Below are 18,906 nucleotides of genomic sequence, written 5' to 3' on the forward strand. Positions count from 1 at the left end.
TTCATCCCCTTGTCAAGATTTTACCAAGTCTGCACCCTCCTGATTCTCCCATTCTTGAGATGGGTTTCGCTGGCAGCTAACCCGTTTTTCCTGTGTTGCACCACGAAGAGATGACCTGCTTTTTCTCTAACAGTTTAGTTCCAGTAGAAGTGAAGTGCTAGTGGCTTCCCGGGCAGGAACTCATCGCTGGCAATGGTTGGCAAAGAGAGGCGAGCCCGCTCCATAGATAGGTTCAAACATTCTTTTTATTGAACAATTTAAAAGCAAGCAATGGAGAAATTCGGCTTAGATAACCTCCAGACTGTGTAATTATAGCTATGAGGTTTCTGAATTAAGCAGAGGCACTGCAAGTAATGTTTTTTAACAGTAGAAAAGTGAATTGTCTGATTGCTAGTTAGTCCTGTTCTCCTTTCCACCAAGAAGCACCAGCTTGCATGGCACTCATATCAACCCCAAACCAAACTGGTCCCAACACTGAGTAACTGTACACCCTCCACTGCTTTTACACACCTTGCTGGGCTCTGCTTCCATAACATTAAGCTTAAAACTGGAAGGAACAGAGGAGAGAGATGGATATAATTCCTGGTTTAGTCAATCAATGCCTGTATGATGCTGCATCAGGAAAGATATGGAAGAGTATGAGCCTGCAGGAAGGTCACCATGGTTAGGAAACCATTGAAAGGGGAACTGGTCATTGTGAAATATTCATGAGTCTTTCTACTTTTCAATTAAAAATAAAATTAATGGAAAAAAACATGTAAGAGTAAAAATAAATATAATGCTACCCATCAATCCAAGCACTGAATTAGGTGCCATAAGTAGGAATAAAACAGATCTTTAAAAAGTTATTCTGAGGCTGAAATGTGGAGAACTTCTTTGACAATGAGGTCTGCCAGTCTGTAGACTAAACACACAAGTTGAGTGGTAACAACAAGGCATGTGAGATATGTTATACTGGAATGGCCATAGCAAGTAACCACACCTTGCCAAGAGAAGGAACCAGGTGGGCACACAGGTCTCCTCCATTTTATTATTTTAGTCCTGTTAAAGAGCTTTAAGAGCTTCTGAAAATTGCCCTAAATATCAGGCTAGAGGCAGAGGATTTCCGCCCTGTTCAAGTGACATTTGTACAATCCACAGACAGACAGACCAAACTGGACTGATTTCTCCCTTACCAAGTCCTGTGAAACACAGTGCCGTGACATCTTATATCCCAAAGGCCAGATGTAGAGTTCCAGTCCCTGCTAACTACAACACATGAGACATGCTGCTCTGAGGAAGGGCAGAATTCCATGCCATGGTGCATTTGATTCCTATACTGGCATGTGCTCAGACCTGACAGCTGCATTTAACTCCTCTGATTTGCTTGAGTTCTATCTGCACATTGTAATTCATCAAAATAATCTTTAGGCCTCCTCAAATTTATTTGCAAGTAAGCTGCAACTTCCTTATCAAGAAATACTCTCACCTGGGTTTTTCTGTAGCGCTGCTATTTCACTTGGTCACCTCACACTGATCACTTTACCCCCAACACTTCAGTTTCTTCACCTGTTAAATGATGAAGAGTCACTCAGTCACCTCCATAAAGTGCCTCAGGGTATCAGCAGGGAGCCTGGCTCTGTTAGTACTTACCCTAGATGATTCTGCACACACCAGGGCTACCAGAAATCACACTGTGACTACTAGGGATAGGACATGGCTTCCATTCTTAATATTCCTTCATTTTCCAAGGAAGGGTACAGAAGCACTGCCTGCTTCTGGGAAGAACAAACCCCCTTTCCCAGGCACCTCTCCAGCAAGAGGGGAGGAGGCAGAGTCCTCTGGGTGTGCTCCCTTCCCACCAAGAGCTCTGTGGGCCATAGCCACCCCAGGGCTGCAGAGAGGCACAGCCTGACCTCGAGCCATTCACCAGGGTTTGCCTCTTCCCATTAATTCTATAGGGAGTCATTGGGGAGTCAGTAGGCTTCTGTCTGGCTTATTCATCCCAAAGCTGGGATACTTTAGAAAACACCTGTGCCTCCTAAATTGAAAGTAATTTCTGTTGGAACTCTGGCCTCGTCTCAGAAGGCCATGAACATCTCTAGACAAGAACCCATTGATGGCCCACATCCAACACAGTCTGTATTCAGTCCTCTTACAACCCTGGATGAGACCCCATACACCTCTCCAGAACAATCAAAATTATCCTCACTGGCTCTGGTTTCAGTCCTAGACTCTCAAGTTTGTGATCTGTGTACCCACATTGATGCAACAGGCAAGCCTCAGCCTGTGAGGTGTTGGAGCAAGGAGCCAACCTACACTAGGTTTGGGACATAAATAAATTCCTGCCTTTCCACACATCTCTTCTTGTGTTTTCTTCCTTACCCTGTGGGGTGATCGAGGTCTGATTTTCCCAGCCTGTGTGTTGGCCTGGCTGCCTGCACCCCCAGGTGCACACCCACGTGCTGTGCCAGCCTTTCCTCAGCCCCCAGGCAAGTGAGCCATGCTCTCCTTGAGCAGGTTCCAGGTGCACAGCCAGGTGCTGTGCCAGCCTTTCCTCAGCCCCCAGGCAAGTGAGCCATGCTCTCCTTGAGCAGGTTCCAGGTGCACAGCCAGGTGCTGTGCCAGCCTTTCCTCAGCCCCCAGGCAAGTGAGCCATGCTCTCCTTGAGCAGGTTCCAGGTGCACACCCAGCTGCTGTGCCAACTTTTCTTCAGCCCCCAGGCAAGTGAGCCATGCTCTCCTTGAGCAGGCTAAGAGCTGCAGGGAAAGCACCTCCAGCAGGCAGAGCTGATCTGTAGGAAGGCAAAGAAAATAAGGATTTTCTTGATTTTCTTTCCCATCCAAAACAGGGGATGTCCCTGCTCCACCCTAGAGTGCTCGCCCCAGGGGCATATCTGTGAATATCTGCTTCCATGGCCCAACTCCTCTCAGCAATCCAAAGGCTTGCAGTCAGTTCTGTCCCAGGCCTAGCTGCCAAGTCATAGTGCAGATACTGCTACAGCTGAAGCACAGCCAGGATCATGACACTGTTCAGTTCAAACAGTTTCTGACTCAAGGGCCACCATCCTCTCACCAGCAAACATGCCTTCAGGATGCCATTTCTTTGATTCCTTTTTGCCCCCAAAAAATTGCTGCAGATCAACCTGCAGATTATACATGGACGCAAAATACTTGGCAATGATAAAAAAGGCCAAAGATGGATGCTTTTGTATCTTACTTAAAATCATTCCACTTATGAATGAACTCTTTGAATCACTCAATAAAAAGCAATATTTTTAAGATTGTGATGCAGCTGCAAATGGTACTTAAATTGAGCACCTCTTTTAAACAGGTGAAACCAAATACCTGTGTTGACAATGTTATACATTAAATTGAACTTTCCAACTTAACAACAGTCAGTGTCTGTCCTGTGGTGGGGAGAGGAGGCAAGTTGTTAAGTTGTCCAGTCCCTTTTATAATCCAGTGCTGATTATTCCTCATTAGTGCAGCGTTTTTTCTCTCCATTTGTAAAGAAAGCTTTGGGCCCAACTCTCATGTGTTCCATGTGGCTCTTCTTAGGATAAAAAAGTATTTTATCCCAGGCTTAAGAAAGAGTGTTTTTCTGTGCCCCTGTACTTCTGCCCTAAGAAGAGCCCATGTCCAATCCTGCATTTCATTTGCACATTGTTTTTCTCTGGAAGCACAGCTCTCAGCCTGCCCTCTGCACACACACCTCACACCTCCTTGCATGTGCATCACACAACTGCCATTTCTTTGTGTATAGGGCAGGCCCTTAGGGACATCTCATTAACTTAATTAAATGTCACAGGTACTGAGAAATAAAGGATAGTTATAAGATGAACACTAAGGGTCTGATATTGTTTTCTTTACCCCAAAACTTGTAATGTGATCCAAATTAATATAAGTTGTGCAAGGAATGCAAGAAATGTTATCCCCTCCTACTGTTTTATGGTTAACTGATAGATAACAGAATGAATCCCTTCATAGCCATCACTTCACGCTCTTCATTGTTGAGATAGTCTCACATTTTTGGCACAAATGATTTAGTGAGAAGTTATGTTGCATTTGGTGCAAAGAATGTTTATCTGTATTTTGGAATAATTAAATACAAATTGCATATTTTAGATTTAACAAGAAGTGCTCATGTGGAAAAGCATTTTCATCAGCTTCCTTTTTTTAGTAAAAAGCAAAGATTTGAAAAATGCATTTAAATTAAGTATTAACCAATTTATGATAAAGAACATGAGTAGTTCAAACATTAGGTGACTATCTGAATATTCACAACATTTATGCCAAATTTAAAATGATGCGGTTTGTGCTTCTATTACATTTCTATTATGTTTCTAAAAAGTGCATGCTGAATTTTATAGAAAATAAAAATCTAAACATTGATTTGAAAGCTGAGGAAATAATTTGTTCAATTTTTATTTTCAAAAGAGACGAAAAGTCCTATATTGCCTCTAAACCTCATCAGGGTTTTATGACTAATCACAGTGCTGCATGCATTGAAAGGCATTTTCTAACTTGTGTTGTATTTCATTGTTTGCTGTCATTGGTTTTACACTAGAATAAGGTAAGTACTTTCCCTGAATCAGTATTAAATGTATGTTTCTGTTACAGCTGCAGCTCTTTCACAAAGTTTTGTCAATGAGGGGTTGGTGGAAAATCATTTATACTCTGAGATGTGCCACATAGCTCTTGAGGGCCCTGATCCTGCACTGCTTCCTCAGGGAGCACTGGGGAAGTTAAACTTAGCAGAAATTGCTCAGTAGATTGTGCCAGTGGGAATGATGTGCAGTGGGAATTTCACCAAGGCTGCAATGGGACTTCTCCATCTGCTTCAGAGAGGGTACAGTGAGATCTACCAACAGAGGGCCCCCAGAGCACTGTATGGGCAGCCAAGGGGCAATTCCCACTTTTTTTCTGTAATAAATGACCACAGAGATGCAGCCACAGTCAGGCAGAGTATGCCAGTCAATCTGCCATGGCCACACCTGCCCCTTGGACACAGAACCAGTGTCCCCAGGCAGTGCTTTCATGCCATGTAACCCAGCTGCTTTGTGCTGCTGCAGTTAATGGATGCCACTAACCAGGACAGCTGCTGAGCTCAGGGTTCAAGTGTTGACCACCAAACCAAAGAATATTTGCCATTGATATGAGCCCTCAGTCAGAACACGTGACTTTTTCCATTACAGTACCTGCCTAACAAAGCATTTGTAATTCAGCATCAAAATTTACTCCAAACCTAGTCTTAAGGGACATACTTCTGCTGTGTTCTAAGGCTTTTTTCATGTTTAATTTTGTTACTCAAATATTTTTGTTTCTATTTTGTTCCTGTTTTGTGCCCCATCAATTAAAAACACGCAAATAAGGAAAGACATGAGTATTTACTGGGGTTATGCACTGCATATTTTTCACTCAGTTTGGCTTTGTTCCATTTTCATAAACTTTAAATTGCAGCCTTGTAGTTCAAATTGTGCTTTAGGAAACATGCAATAAACATAATGCTCTACTAAACACTAAGAGACTTTAGTCCAGAGAGACTCCTTCTCATAAATTGCTTTATTGTAGGTATTTTTTTGAACACAACCTAGATAGTTTTGTTTTTGCTTTTCTGCATTGGCTGCATATTGCTTTCAACTAACACTACTCCAGGTACTTCTTTGGAACATTTTTTAGGGTTTCCTACATAAATTCAAGCAGTATTATCTTCTTTTTATTTTTTAGTAGTGCACTCAAAACTGTCAAAAACATATTATACAGCAGTCATGCCTGCTAATTTTATTTTTTTTTTTTGCTTTGTGCTCGATTGGTAATGCACAGATAATTACTTTGGATCTGAACTTCTCTGACTGGCTGATGGTTCAGTGAATGCACAGAAAGGACAGAAAGCTCAGCAGGTGCTGACCAGTCCATTACACACTGACAAAGTGTCTTCCAGTTGCCACTGATTGTGAAAACCACACCTACTCTGATTTTGTGGTGCAATATGATACAATACTGTAATGCATAGGGTATACATATTTACCCATGGAAAGAGTGAAAATCACAGTATTTCTACAGCAGGCATCAAGGTACTTCTGTGGCATCCAACCAGTAGATGGAAAGTCTGTCTCATGTCAGTGAGGACAAGTTTGAACTACATTAATGCCAGTTAAAAAATACACATTGAGTTCCTGAGAATTTAGACTTCTCTTATTTTTCACACATTGCACTGCTATGGTGCTCAGTGTAGGACATGAATACATGCCTCTTTTTAACACCTTGATCATCTTCCAATGGAACACAATTATATTAATAAAAAAATAAGTAGATCCCTTCTACATTACTAGGTAAGCATTTCTTTGTTCCTTTTTTTCAATTCCTTCTTTTCCTTCTTTTTCTTTGTTCATTGTTTTAAACATCTTCATCATCCCTGTAAGGCCAGATACAAAATGGTTGGTCATTTGAAGTGAAATAGAGGCTAGGTGCACATAGCAGTGTCCAAAACCAGTCCTGAACATCTCTGCTGAACTTTTGCTGGACATAGGCAGACCAAAGACAGGACAGAAAAGGCTCCTGAGCCAAGGACTGCAGCACAGCATGTACCCCATCTGTCCAAGTCTTGTCCAAGCTGAGGCTAGCAAAACCAAGCTCACTCCTAAATTTAACCAGGTCCAGAAATGTGATTTTTTTCAGCCAAACACTTTGGCAGGCTCTGTTTGGTCCCATGTACTCAGAGCAAAGAGCAAAGCTGCTCAGAGTTGGGCTGTGCTTTCCTCCAGGCCCAGCTGGTGTGTGCTGTGGCTGCAGAGCAGCCTTCTCCCAGCAGACAGGGGCTCTATCCTCACCTCATGCTCAGCATGCTCTCCTGAGAGGTGGAATGTCCCCGTGAAGGCTCTGGGTCTGAGGAACCACCCACTTTCCAGGCGACGGGAATTAAAGGCAAGGGAAAATTAAGAACTTCAAGCTTCATGACCAATGGCAGCCACTCTCAGGAGTGGGTTTGGGGTCATAATTTCCCTCCTGCCTTCATCAGTGAGACAGCTGGCACTGGAGCCAGGGTGACCTTCCACCCTGAGGACTTAAGGACCAGAATGAAAACTGATGTTCAGTCCTGCTTTGCACTTGAGCTACCAAGTGGCATTAAAGTTACATAAACTCACCACTATCAATCCCTCACACAAAACTTACAAATCAGCACAGACCTTTCCTTTTTACTTGAATAATTTATCATTAAGCCCTCTCTCAATTGCCAGATGATCTAGAGCTCTACCTTACTGTGACAGTGCCAAAAGTTGAGCCAAGTGTACATCTGTTTTCTTTCATTGTCACCAGGAGCTGGTCTTTATTTCATTCTTGTATGTACATTCCAGTGTAAAAAAAAATTTAAATTGCACAGCTTGGAAAACTAGTCACGAAATTACTTGGATTTACTTAGAGGTTTATAATCTAGATTTTGACATGACAACCATTAATCAATTTAGTCAATTGGGTACAAGATTAGTTCATTAAAAGGGCATAATTTTGTTAGACACATTTTTTTAGGTTAAATTAGCATACTACAGCATGGGTTGATTGTGGTTGTGGAATACCAGGTATTTTGCAAAGCATACAACTACTCCTTTTTCCTAAGGGCCATATTCACTAAAAATAAGTTTATGCACTAGAGAGGAAAGTATGACTTACTGCATTATAAGTATTCACTTACTCACAGACAAAACTCACTTGTGAAAACATTCCTTGAAGCCACAAATGGGAGGTTTGTTGATTGCAGGTCTTCACAGATCTGCCCTGTCATGGTTCCTTCTTCCCTCAGTGGGAGAAGTAGAAGCCTACATTAGGTGGGATGGGCCTTGTACTCCAGGTAGGTCTTCCAAACAAGGGTGCCTTCTTAAATTCAGCTGCAGTTGGGCTCTCTTGCTTGGTTTCCTGCCAGACAAGGCATAAGCATCATAAGATTATGCTTATTGCCCAGATCTTCCTTTTGGAAGAGGGTGCATAGGGGAGGGAAACATTAATCTGAATAAAAGTATTGTACTTCACTTTCTATAAGGTAAAAGAAGAAGAAGATAAAGCTTTTCCTCTATTCTCAAGCAGTTAATTATCAAAGACAGAAGGATAACTGGAGTATAAAACCCCCACAGAGAAATGTTATGAATTGAAGTTTTAGTGAATCTGGCCCTAGGCAGCACCAGTTTTCATTAGCTGAAAGCTCTTAACCTTTCCCTAAGATAATTTACTGTAAATGAAAGCCAAGTGGGACAGATTCTCAATTGCCTTGTACCTTTGCAGTTTAACAAAGGGTGTGCTTCACACCAGTTTGCACAGACTTGAAAAGTCCTGTAAGGACAAAGAATCAGTCCCACTAGCTCTCTGCTACAAAAGAATTTACACTACATGTGAAAGAAACTGACACTTCTCTTCTTTCACCCTTTGACAGCACTCGCAAACAAAATTACATGATGAATTTTTCACGGCAACATGGGCTCAGGCATTTCTACAACAGAAGACGAAGGTCACTTAGACGATATCCATGAAGAAACGAGAAATTTATTTTTTTTTCCTCCCAACATGTGATGTGTTGCTTTCCATTCTTTAAATCTAGCACTGCATCTGGTATCAGGACTTTTCTGCAACTGGCTTGATGAATAACTGAAAGCCTTTTTCAAGACAGAGTATACACCACTTTTTCGCACTGTGAACTAATGAGAAGTGACTTATTTTCTCATAGGTAAATGTTTTAATGTTGATGTGTCTGTGAAAATTGTGATCTGTTGTAATACCCGTTACAGTGGCAGTATTGGAAGTAAGCAACTAATTCTGTTTAACAGGAAAAAAAGTTTAAGCACAAAGACTTTTCAGATTTTATGTTTATAAAAACCTACATACTAAGTACAGAATTTAACATTCTTTGTCACATAGTTATTTAAGTGCACTGTATTTCAGCTCTGTGTCATTTTATATTATTAAGTTATCATTGTTTGTCCTCTTTGTATTCTCTTCTACAACATGACACATTGGCACTGTATTTACTTGTTTTGTTGTTGTAATATTTTTGCTGCTGATTTTTTGGCTATTTACCTTCTTACAAAATGTATTTAAAAAATCATCTAAGTACCTAATCCAGAAGATAATTGCAAAAGTAGTTGTAAAGGCGTTGATATCCTTCGGTCTTATTCTTTGATATGTCTGTTGGTTAGCATTGTTTTGTGGATAAAAAAAAAGAATGCTTGACATTAAACTTTTTCTACTAAGGATTTGTGGATTAAGCCCCAAACAGAAATTCCCAATTCCCTGTCTAAATGTAGTCAGTTCTTTGAAACTGATTTACTTACAGTAACTGCCATTTGGTGTCTGTAGTAATGAAGTGATTTGTAAGCAGTGAATGTTTCATTGTGTTCTCTTTGGTGTTTGTTTCTATTGCGGGTCATGTTTGTATCTTCTGATAAAGTTGTATCTACACCAGCAACGTTATAATGCCCCTATAGCCCTGAACTGTCTATTCTCATAAATCAAATGCTTCACTTTATGGTGAACCAAGCTAAAGATCCATGCTTCAATAAAGATAATGTCAACAAATAATTCTGATGTTAGACTTTTCAAGCCATGTGGGCTTTACATGAAATCATAAACCAAATTCTTCCACTAAACACCTAGATTCTAAAGCAAACATTAATGTTATTTTTAATATTAGCACATCACACTGAACAGCATTTTGCAAGTAACACAAACTAAGAGATCTCCCCATCCCACCTATGGATATAATACAGTCCTTGGAACAGGTCCTGGTGCAATGAGTGAAACAGGACCACAGAGCAACATGCACTCTCGCTTTATCTGCAAACCAAAAAATGCAAACCACTGTTCCCAAGCTCTGAGAGCAAGAGCGTGGCACATGAGGAACCTTGCTCCAAACAGACCAAGCTGGTGATTCTTAGAATCATATGAACCATTAATGTTGGAAAAGACCTTTAACATCAATCCAACTGTTAACCCAGCACTGCCAAGCCCACCACTAAACCATGTCTCTAAGCACAGCTACACATCCTTCTAATACCTCCAGGGATGGGGACTCAGCCACTTCTCTGGGCAGCCTGTGCCATGCCTGACAACCCTTTCAGTGAAGAACTTTTTCATTATGTCTGATCTAAACCTCACCTGGTACAACCTGAAGCCATTTCCTCTTGTCCTGTACTTTGCTACTTGAGAGAAGAGACTGCTGCCCACCTCACCACAGCCTTCTTTCAGGTAGTTGTAGAGAGCAATAAAGTCCTGCCTGGGCTTCCTTTTCTTCAGGCTAAACAATCCCAGTTACCAGAGCTTGTCCCCAGCAGAGAGAAATATCATATACACCTGCTGTGCTCTTACATCTTGCACATCTGCTTCTGGCACTATACCTGTCTGAAGCAGAATGATGATCCATGTTCAGCTGAACCACGTGTTTAATTTGTAGGAGGTTTTTGACCGCAGGTACCTGAGCAGTGCAGAAAAAAAAAGGAAAAAAAAGTTGTTCAGTGACCAACTAGTCAACTCCTTGGCTTGATCAAAATTATGACAGACCTTTGGATGATCTGGAAACTTGCTGCAACAGTCCAGCCTCCTGCAAACTCACTGTACTGGAGTGCTTTGTGTACTTTCAATTCCTGAAAAAAGATAATGGTTCTATTCAGAGAAGTAGCAGGAAGACAAAACATGAGGGTAATAAGAATATAACAATTGAATGTTTGGGCAAGTGATTTTAAAATATTGTTATAAGATTTTTGCCCATTGAACAAACAAAACCACAAGATCTAAACATTCCTATTTTTAAGATAACTTTAATTGCTTTAATAGGTCAATAGAAGGGTGGTAGTTCAATCTAAAATGCATGTGCAGCTAATGTGCTTCCAGGAAATCAATTTATTTTAAAGATTTAGATACAATGAGGCACTTTGCCTGACTTTTTAGGCAAGAGATCAGCATAGCCAGAGAAGCTGCTTTTCACAGTTGTATTTATTTCCTCTGAATAATATATGCAATCACAACCTCAGAGGGATACCACAAAGCATTTTACCCAAACTCTCCACAAACTCTGCAATGGCTTTTCTCTTCTTCACTGGAAGATTCCCAAGTGGTATTATCATCTGCCCTTTCCAGACTCCAGGAAGTTCTTCCTTAGACATTCTCCAGTCCTACAACACCCCACGTAGCATACACAAATGGTACACTAATGTGGGTTTTTATATTTTTCCTCCCATATGGCAGAAAGCAATGAATCATCTGACATTAAGCAGTTGTTAAAATAGCAAGGGCGGCACAAAGGATAATCAATGGCAATAAATATGCTATAAAATGTACTTTTAAGTTCATACACTGGTGTAAAACTTTTGCAGACATAACTATGAAAACTGATTTTTAGAATACTTTTAGCATGCCTTATAGTCTTCCTTATTTCTCCTATCAGCTGACTAAGCCATGCTCAAGTAGAATAAGGAGAACTTAAGAGAAATGAAACAAAAGTACAGAAAAATGCAACTGACCCACTGGATTTCCTGAAATAAACAAAACCTGAAGCTCTCATAATTTTGCCTAAATATTTTTCTCTCAAGCTTTCCTCATCCAAAGATGATAACATTTTCTTAATGGGAGGAAATGTGCAGAGCACCAATATTTTTGAAGAACCAAATCCAGCTTTGCATGATCTTGACAATATACAGAAAAGGGTAGTAATTAAATAACACAACAAATACCCTCAAGGACAAGACACTGTCAAAGAACAAGGTACCAGCACAAAAATTGGGTAAATACCAGACTAGCCAACAAAACTATAGAAGCAGAATCAACAGCATAAAGCAGTTTTTAAAAATGCCATTTTGCATTGCATCAGGAGAAGTGTTTATGACAAAACAATAAATATAACTACGTCTGCCAGTGCTGGTAAAGAAGACAGCAGTTGGCAGCTGTTGAGCCCTTCACTTAAATGCAGATATAAACAAGTTAGAGAGATTGCAAAGTACTGCAGCAGAAACAAGACCCTTGAACCCATGAGCTTCCAAGTAGAGAGAGTTGTTTAGTCTAAAAAGGAAAACATTTGGAAAGAGATATGACAACATCCATAAACATGGTTCTATGTTTTATTTACTTGCTAACCCTTTAGGGCAAATGTTACTGGGTGGAAATGCTGCCACAGCATCACCTCATCATTTATCTACTACTAGTCAATGGGATTGGTTATTATCAAAGCAGGAAGGCAGTGTGAGGCCCCAGATAAAACCCACTCAGATCAGCTCTGTGAGGTTTAACTAGTGACTCAACACAGGAGGAACAGGAACAAGCCAGCTGCAGATGGGAGCTACCTCCACCCTGAGCTGGCAAGGGAGCCTCAGAATGGAACAAGGCCAGCAAAAGAGCTTGCCCATGTTCAGCACGGCCCTAAAGAGCTGATTAGGGCTGCTAGCAACCCAGAGCTGCTGAGGCCATGCAACCACTTGCAGTGCTTCTGTGAAGGAGCAGATAAAGCATTCACCACAGAGGTGGTGGTTCCTTTGCTGGAAAAAACGAGCGTGAGGTATGAGCATTCAAGCATTGTACAGGTGACGTGGATTGATTGTCCAGTGCTCTCTGTTGCTGATGTTTTCTGGCTGTTGCCTTTTCTTCCCCATGTTATTCCTGGTTCAGCTAAAGGGCCTGAGCTGGCAGTAAGCCTAAAGACTTAGTTCCTGTGTGGCTAATTACAACAGAGCCTGATGGGGAGAGTTTAGCTGGCACGCAGCAAGGCGAGGCCAAGCAAACACGCCGTTCCAGGAATGGAAGGATACCATACTGGAGGATGATGATAATGCTAGGTTTATAGACAAGCAAATTTCTTAAGCTTCATTAAAAAAAGAAGAGAATGTGGTTGTGCTTTTGAGCTCTGCCACTCAGGGGAGGTTTGTGCAAGTTAGAAGAAGCAATTCCGAAGTGCAAGTTAGTGGCAAAGAAGCAATGTCAGAAGGCTCAGCTGTTTCCCTGATGGCATGCAGGCCAAAGGCAGAACTTGGGGACGTACTGGGAAGTCACAGGTTTGAGGGCCACTTCGGCATTAGGATGATTTTGCTGATACCATGAAGTTGGCTGATAGCCCCAGGTCCCTTTTTCCCTGCACACAGATCATGTGCATACACACAGCCCTCTGCTGATACCCTACAGCTCCAGGTGGGCTAGAAACAGCACATGCAAAGCATGTATAAACAGGTTTATACTCACAACTGGACACCCAGCTCAGCTGGTTTAAAATCACACCCTTCTCAGGGGAAATTTTAAATTATGTGAGTTCAGCCATTTTCAAGGAACTTCAGCGCAAAGAAAGGAAAATGTCCCAATGTTTGGGCCTCTGCTAGAACAATTGTGGTATTATGGATAACAACAAAGCTTGACATGAGTTATGTGTCTGTATAGGATGTGGGTAGCAACTAATTAACAGCAGCAGTTTGAGAACCAAGCCTACTGGCACTGAAATCAGTGGGAAAAATCCTGTTCATCAAATGTGTTTCACTTCATATGGAAATGTCCACCTCAGCCTTACTAATTCTGGTTTGACCTGTCCTAGCACCTGTGTAAGACTCCAAATATACACAGGGATTTTTCTGCCTTAGAAACTTGTCTCATTCTCAGGAGACACACGAGGGTAGTCAGGGTGTGGTGGGGAGTGAGCCAGTCGATGGAGCCCCTCTGACCCATTTGGAAGGTTCCCTATGGGAAGTGCATGCCAGTGACCCAGTGGGAAGTGTCAGAACTCTGACCTCAGCCCCTCAGCCACCTCCCCTGCCCACAGCCACCACCAGTGGCTGCTGGAGGAAGTTGAGAAATAACCAGCCCAACAGCTGGAGCCCCACTCCAGGCAGTGTGAGTGCTGGATCTGGCCTCTGACAGCACCCCACATCTTTCCTGATGCTGCTGGAGAGCTGTGGTTCCTGCTGCTCCATCCCCTGGGAGCCAGCTGAGCCCCCAAAGCTCGCACTGAGCCCTCTGTCATCACACAGCTCCAGTGCTGTGCACGCACCCTTAACTAATATTCCACAATTACCCTCCACATGAGTGTTTTTACTCTCCTCAATTGTCTATATTGTTATTCTGTATTAACTTTCCCCCCCTTTTCTTGTCTTGGCCAAAAATCCTCTTTTCATCTTGCTGCTACTGAGTTTAGCACTTCATTAATCCCTGTCCTTGTCCCAGAGCTGAAGAACCACAGCATCTTTTACCATTTTACACAACGCTGGAAAGAAGCAATAAAAATAATTATTGACTTTTGAGTGCAACATACTAAAATGCACACAAGAAATTAAAACCAGCTTGTATTTAAATGTAACCATTGACACAATTAGTGTAACATAATCCTCGGGATTACTGGAACATTCAAGATGCTTTATACCTGGGGGGACTTTTCTAGCAGGAAATCTGTTAATCTGTGTTTGTTTGAGGCTTTTTCCTCTCCTTTCGCCTTGTGCAGGTCTTCCTGTGGTATGTTACTACAATGTGTGTTTTACTGGCAACAAAGCACGTCAGAATTCACTACCAGGCCACACCCTCACAAGTGAATTACACCTGCATTCTAACACAGGCTAGAGATTTTCAAATTCAGGAAATAATTAGCTTTTTGGATAAATGCCTGAATCAACAAACATGCCTTACCCAAAGTATCTCCACTTACCCAGTTCTGTATAAAAATGGCATCCAACATCAGTCCAAATTAAGTCTGATATATGTGGCATTATCTATTACTGCAATTTTCCAACTAAATGCCTTTCTGTTACAGCCTGTTTTGAGTAAACAAACCTCATATTTAAAAGGAACTTTAGAAATGTTTTGACCTTGAAATTTCTCAGTTTGACAATGCTGAAATTTAAAGCGCTGTATTTCACCATGAATTCATTTAAATTTTATTTAAGTTACTCTTACATTCTTACAAGGGCCACCACGTCAAGGAATCATTTTAAGATTTTCAAATAATACTGTCCTGTAGACATCAGTTTCACTGATTTTTTCATGCTCTTAGTGCATAAGAGTTTCAAAGCTGGAAAAAAAAAAAAAAAAACCACTTCTACAAACTCTGTATACAAACCCAAATCTAGGAAGTGGGAAAACATTTTTGTCGTGGGTGAGAGCGAGCTAGCATGATAGAAAACATGATAAACCAAGGAGTCGGAGATGAGATCTATGAAGGCATTTTACTCCTAATTCCTGCATATTCACAATGAAATTCAAACGTATGTATTCTTTGCGCCCCTGAAGAAATGAAAAACCACACCCAGATATATATTTGGAAAAAATTTGAGCAGTTCGGCTGGTCAGACACGGGAATAGATGGCCCACGGAGGTGGAGTCACCATCCCTGGAGGGCTTCAAGAGCCCTCAGGATCCGGCGCTGGGTGATGCGCTTTCGGGGTTACGGGGGCAGGGCTGGGTTTCTGGCTGGACTCGGTGATGTTGAAGGACTCGGTGATGTTGAAGGACTCTTCCAACCCTGCTCGCCCCAGGGCTCCAGGTCTCCGTTATCCCCTCCGAGCGAGGGGGCCCGGCCGGGGCAGAGCCTGGGCACGCCGCGCCGCCGGGAGCGCGCACGGCCCCGCGGCACCCTGGGACTCGTAGGCCGCGGCGGGGACGCGCCCGGCCGGGGCTGCGGGGGAACTACGAGTCCCAGGCGCGCCCGCGGCCGCGGGGTGGGAGGGGCGGGAGCCGGCAGGGGCCGGCGGCTGCCCGCGCCCCCGGGTGCCTCACCTTGGAGCGAGCGGCGGCGGCGGCTGCGGCGCTGGAGGAAGGCGGAGGGCGCTGAGCGGAGCGCGGCCGGCGGGCCGGGCGAGGGTGAGCACGGGGTCAGTGGCGGAGGGGATCTCTCCCCTTCAGCGGATCTCCCGTGAGGGGAGCGAGCCTCGCCGCGAAGAGCGTCGGTTGGGGTCGGGCTGTCCCCACGCCTGTGGCTCCCGCTCGGTCACCCCGCGCCGGAGGTACCTTGGGGGTCTCGCTCCGTGACGTCCCCTCTCCCTTCGCTCCCCGCCGGCCCCGGCGGAGCGGCCGGAGCACCGCGAGCGGCAGCCGGGCTCCAGGGGCAGCGCCGGGCTCCGGGGGCAGCGCCGGGCTCCGGGGGCAGCGCCGGGCTCCGGGGGCAGCGCCGGGCTCCGGGGGCAGCGCCGGGCTCCGGGGGCAGCGCCGGGCTCCGGGGGCAGCGCCGGGCTCCGGGGGCAGCGCCGGGCTCCGGGGGCAGCGCCGGGCTCCGGGGGCAGAGCCGGGCTCCGGGGGCAGCCGCGGTCCGGGGCAGCGGCGGCGCCCGCGGTGCTTGGTGCTGATTAAAGCACTCTCAGCACCACGGGGAAGCCCGAGGGAGGGTGAGAGATCAGTCATTTCCTCGTGTTGCGGCTGCAGCCCTCCGACTATAAGCTGCGTTAGGTCGGAGCGGCTCTCCCAAGAAGTAACAACAAAAACTACCTGCTCTGCGCTTCAGTATTAGCTTTAACCCAAAGACCTTCAAAACCTTTCCAAAACCTCGATTAAACTATTCACCCCCCCAACCCCTTCATGCCCTTCCACTTTTCAGGCAAAGAAGAGGAATTTTCCTTTCCTATGTCAGTATTTTTCAGCTTCACGAGCTGTGGGAACGTTTTGAACTCCTTACAAGGGATCGGTGAAAGCAACTAGGAGAAGCCAGCCAGAAAAGTAAGTAGGCTTAAATTTGCTGTGCTCGTGCCCATGCTGCTATTGCAAAATTTCTGGTTGTCTGGAAATTGAAATATGGTTGAAAGCTGGTTTTGGGATGCTTCGAAATTTCAGAGGACCCAAGTGGCTGTTGCAGCAGGCATTTAGGGATAGTCCAGTAGTAAGGAAAAGAAAAAGCATTAGATTGCTGCCATTATTTCTGCTGATGAATCAGCAGAATATGCATTCATAATTCTTCATATCTGTCACAGTAATACAGTTGTACAGCATTGGCTTTATGTCAATGACTGACAACAAGGGTCTGGGCACGGAATATTTTGGCTGAATGTTTCCCAAACTAAGACTAAAATCTGCAAGCAAACTTTTAAAATGTCTCTTACTAAAAGTGCAGTAACAGGTATTTTGGGTTAACAGGTGTCTTGGTTTATATTACAGAAGTTTCATGAGTAGGATGCTACTTTACTGCTGCTGTAGAAATAGAAGAACTAAGGTAATTTGCAGTTTCAGAAACAAACACGTGCAGGTGGCTTACACTGAATCCCCACTGATCTGTGGGGATCACCTCTTGCCTTCCTCAAGGGACAGTTATCACACTTTGAAACACTTGGTCTCTGACAGTCCTAAGCCTTCCTAAGACAGGACAGATGTTTCAGTTCTGCATTCAGCAGTATTTCCAGACTGAAGTGTTTTGTTAATAGTCTTGCACTGTATTGTGAAACATCTCTGACATGTAGTGTGGGAAAGGTATAGGAAGAGAATGGAGTTTCACACGTGCAGAGCTGCTGTTGGTAGCTGATGAAGCATTTTAATTTGCAATAGCATTTACTCCCTTGTATAGACTTGAGGGTATTTAACTCATTAGTCTCATTCTAAAAGCTTCAATGCATTTAAAGGTATATTTATGGGGGTAGTTGGGGCAATATTGAGTTATATTCAGAATCAGATTTCAGTGAAGGAAAGCTCTAAGTTCAGTAAGAAACAAGCCTGCTGCTGCATCCATGTTCTAAACTAAACTTTAATTCCTCTCAGTATCATGTCCAGAGCTGATATGCTTTTATTGCTCATACTGTACAAACTCTGTGTGCAGGGTAACAGTTTTCTTAAAGGCTGATATAATTTTAAAAAGTAGAGATAATTGAGCAATCTAGGTGAAAGGCCTAGGAAATTGTGATGTTTGTAGCCTCTGGCATAAAGTGACTGACTTCTAACTTAGTACTGAATACTTACTAAAATGCTCTGTTGGATTCAGCCATCAGATCTTACAACTTGGAGCACTGAACAGTCATTGCATTGTGCCTTTTGTTTGGAATTTCTAGTCCATTACTGTGGTTCGAATCATATCTTCAGCACACAGTTTTTCATGGTTATAATAGTCTGTCCCCAAAAATTCAATGTTTTTAGAACTTAAATATTCCAAAACCACATGGAATGATGTTATTATTATATTAGTTGATGCTAAAATAATGGAAAACAGGCACAGATTTAGCACATGGCTGTCACACTGTTGCTCTTTTGCTAATAACTTAAGAAAGAAGAGCTGAATGTATGTTTATCTGCTTTGACTGTTATAGTATAGACAGATCACTATTATCTTGAACTACTACTAATTTGAATTGCAGCTGTAAATGTAACCAAGACTTCTGTGCATCCACTGAGCTGCCTAGAAGAGCACAGTCCTTTGAGCTCCTCTGCCTCTCTTGGTCTCTGCCCAATGAACTGGTCACTGCTGTTTTTTCTTCTGTTTTATTGCTGATGTATTTTTCTGTAAGATCTGGTTTTCTAAAGCTTTCTTTTCTGACTTTTTCCTATCTGATTGTTTCATAGCCTGTAACTTTTAGCACAAGAAACCCATGCTGAATCTAAAACTCTCAAGCTCTAATTAGCCTGTTGATTTCCCAGTTATTTTTAATGAATTAAACACCATCATTATTCAGATGTTTCTTTCCCTGGAGCTGTTAATCAGCAGACTGTTGTCTTGCTAGCCAGTATTTCTTGATAGTCTTTCTGATAATAATTCTTCACATGGCTACATGACCTGCCATTGCTGTTATTTTATAACCAGTTATCTATCTAAAGCTTTTTGCTCTTTAGAAGTATAAGCAGCAGCAAAGTGCAGGTCTTGTTGCTATTTGCTGTGTGCCCAGGTAATGGGAAATCTATACACAAACAGACAATGTCAAACATTTCCATGGCTTTGAAGATATGGCTGTACATTTGCGCAGGCACTTGAACGAGTTTTGCAAATCAGTTGCATTGATAGGATTTAGATTTTTAT

At 43.0% G+C, this 18,906-nt stretch overlaps 2 protein-coding genes across 4 annotated transcripts in view; both read left to right on the forward strand.

The window, feature by feature from the left end:
- Nucleotides 1-9,545, forward strand: part of RELN (reelin) — a 283,671-nt gene extending 274,126 nt beyond the window's left edge. Inside the window, exon 64 of one of the 2 annotated variants that reach the window (XM_063155547.1) lies at nucleotides 8,404-9,545. In XM_063155547.1, the coding sequence (XP_063011617.1) occupies nucleotides 8,404-8,500 (97 nt within the window). In that variant the 3' untranslated portion in view covers nucleotides 8,501-9,545. Of the gene's footprint in view, nucleotides 1-4,418; nucleotides 4,699-8,403 lie in introns of those variants that run through there. The other variant, XM_063155546.1, reaches the window with a different exon arrangement.
- A 6,150-nt stretch (nucleotides 9,546-15,695) lies between these two features.
- SLC26A5 (solute carrier family 26 member 5) overlaps nucleotides 15,696-18,906 on the forward strand; it is a 34,310-nt gene continuing 31,099 nt past the window's right edge. The window contains exons 1-2 of one of the 2 annotated variants that reach the window (XM_063155548.1): nucleotides 15,696-15,782; nucleotides 16,513-16,631. The gene's annotated coding sequence lies outside the window, so the exon portion shown is untranslated. The remainder of the gene's footprint in view (nucleotides 15,783-16,512; nucleotides 16,632-18,906) is intronic. The other variant, XM_063155549.1, reaches the window with a different exon arrangement.

Source organism: Melospiza melodia, chromosome 4 (assembly GCF_035770615.1).
Source record: "Melospiza melodia melodia isolate bMelMel2 chromosome 4, bMelMel2.pri, whole genome shotgun sequence".
NCBI lineage: Eukaryota > Metazoa > Chordata > Aves > Passeriformes > Passerellidae > Melospiza > Melospiza melodia.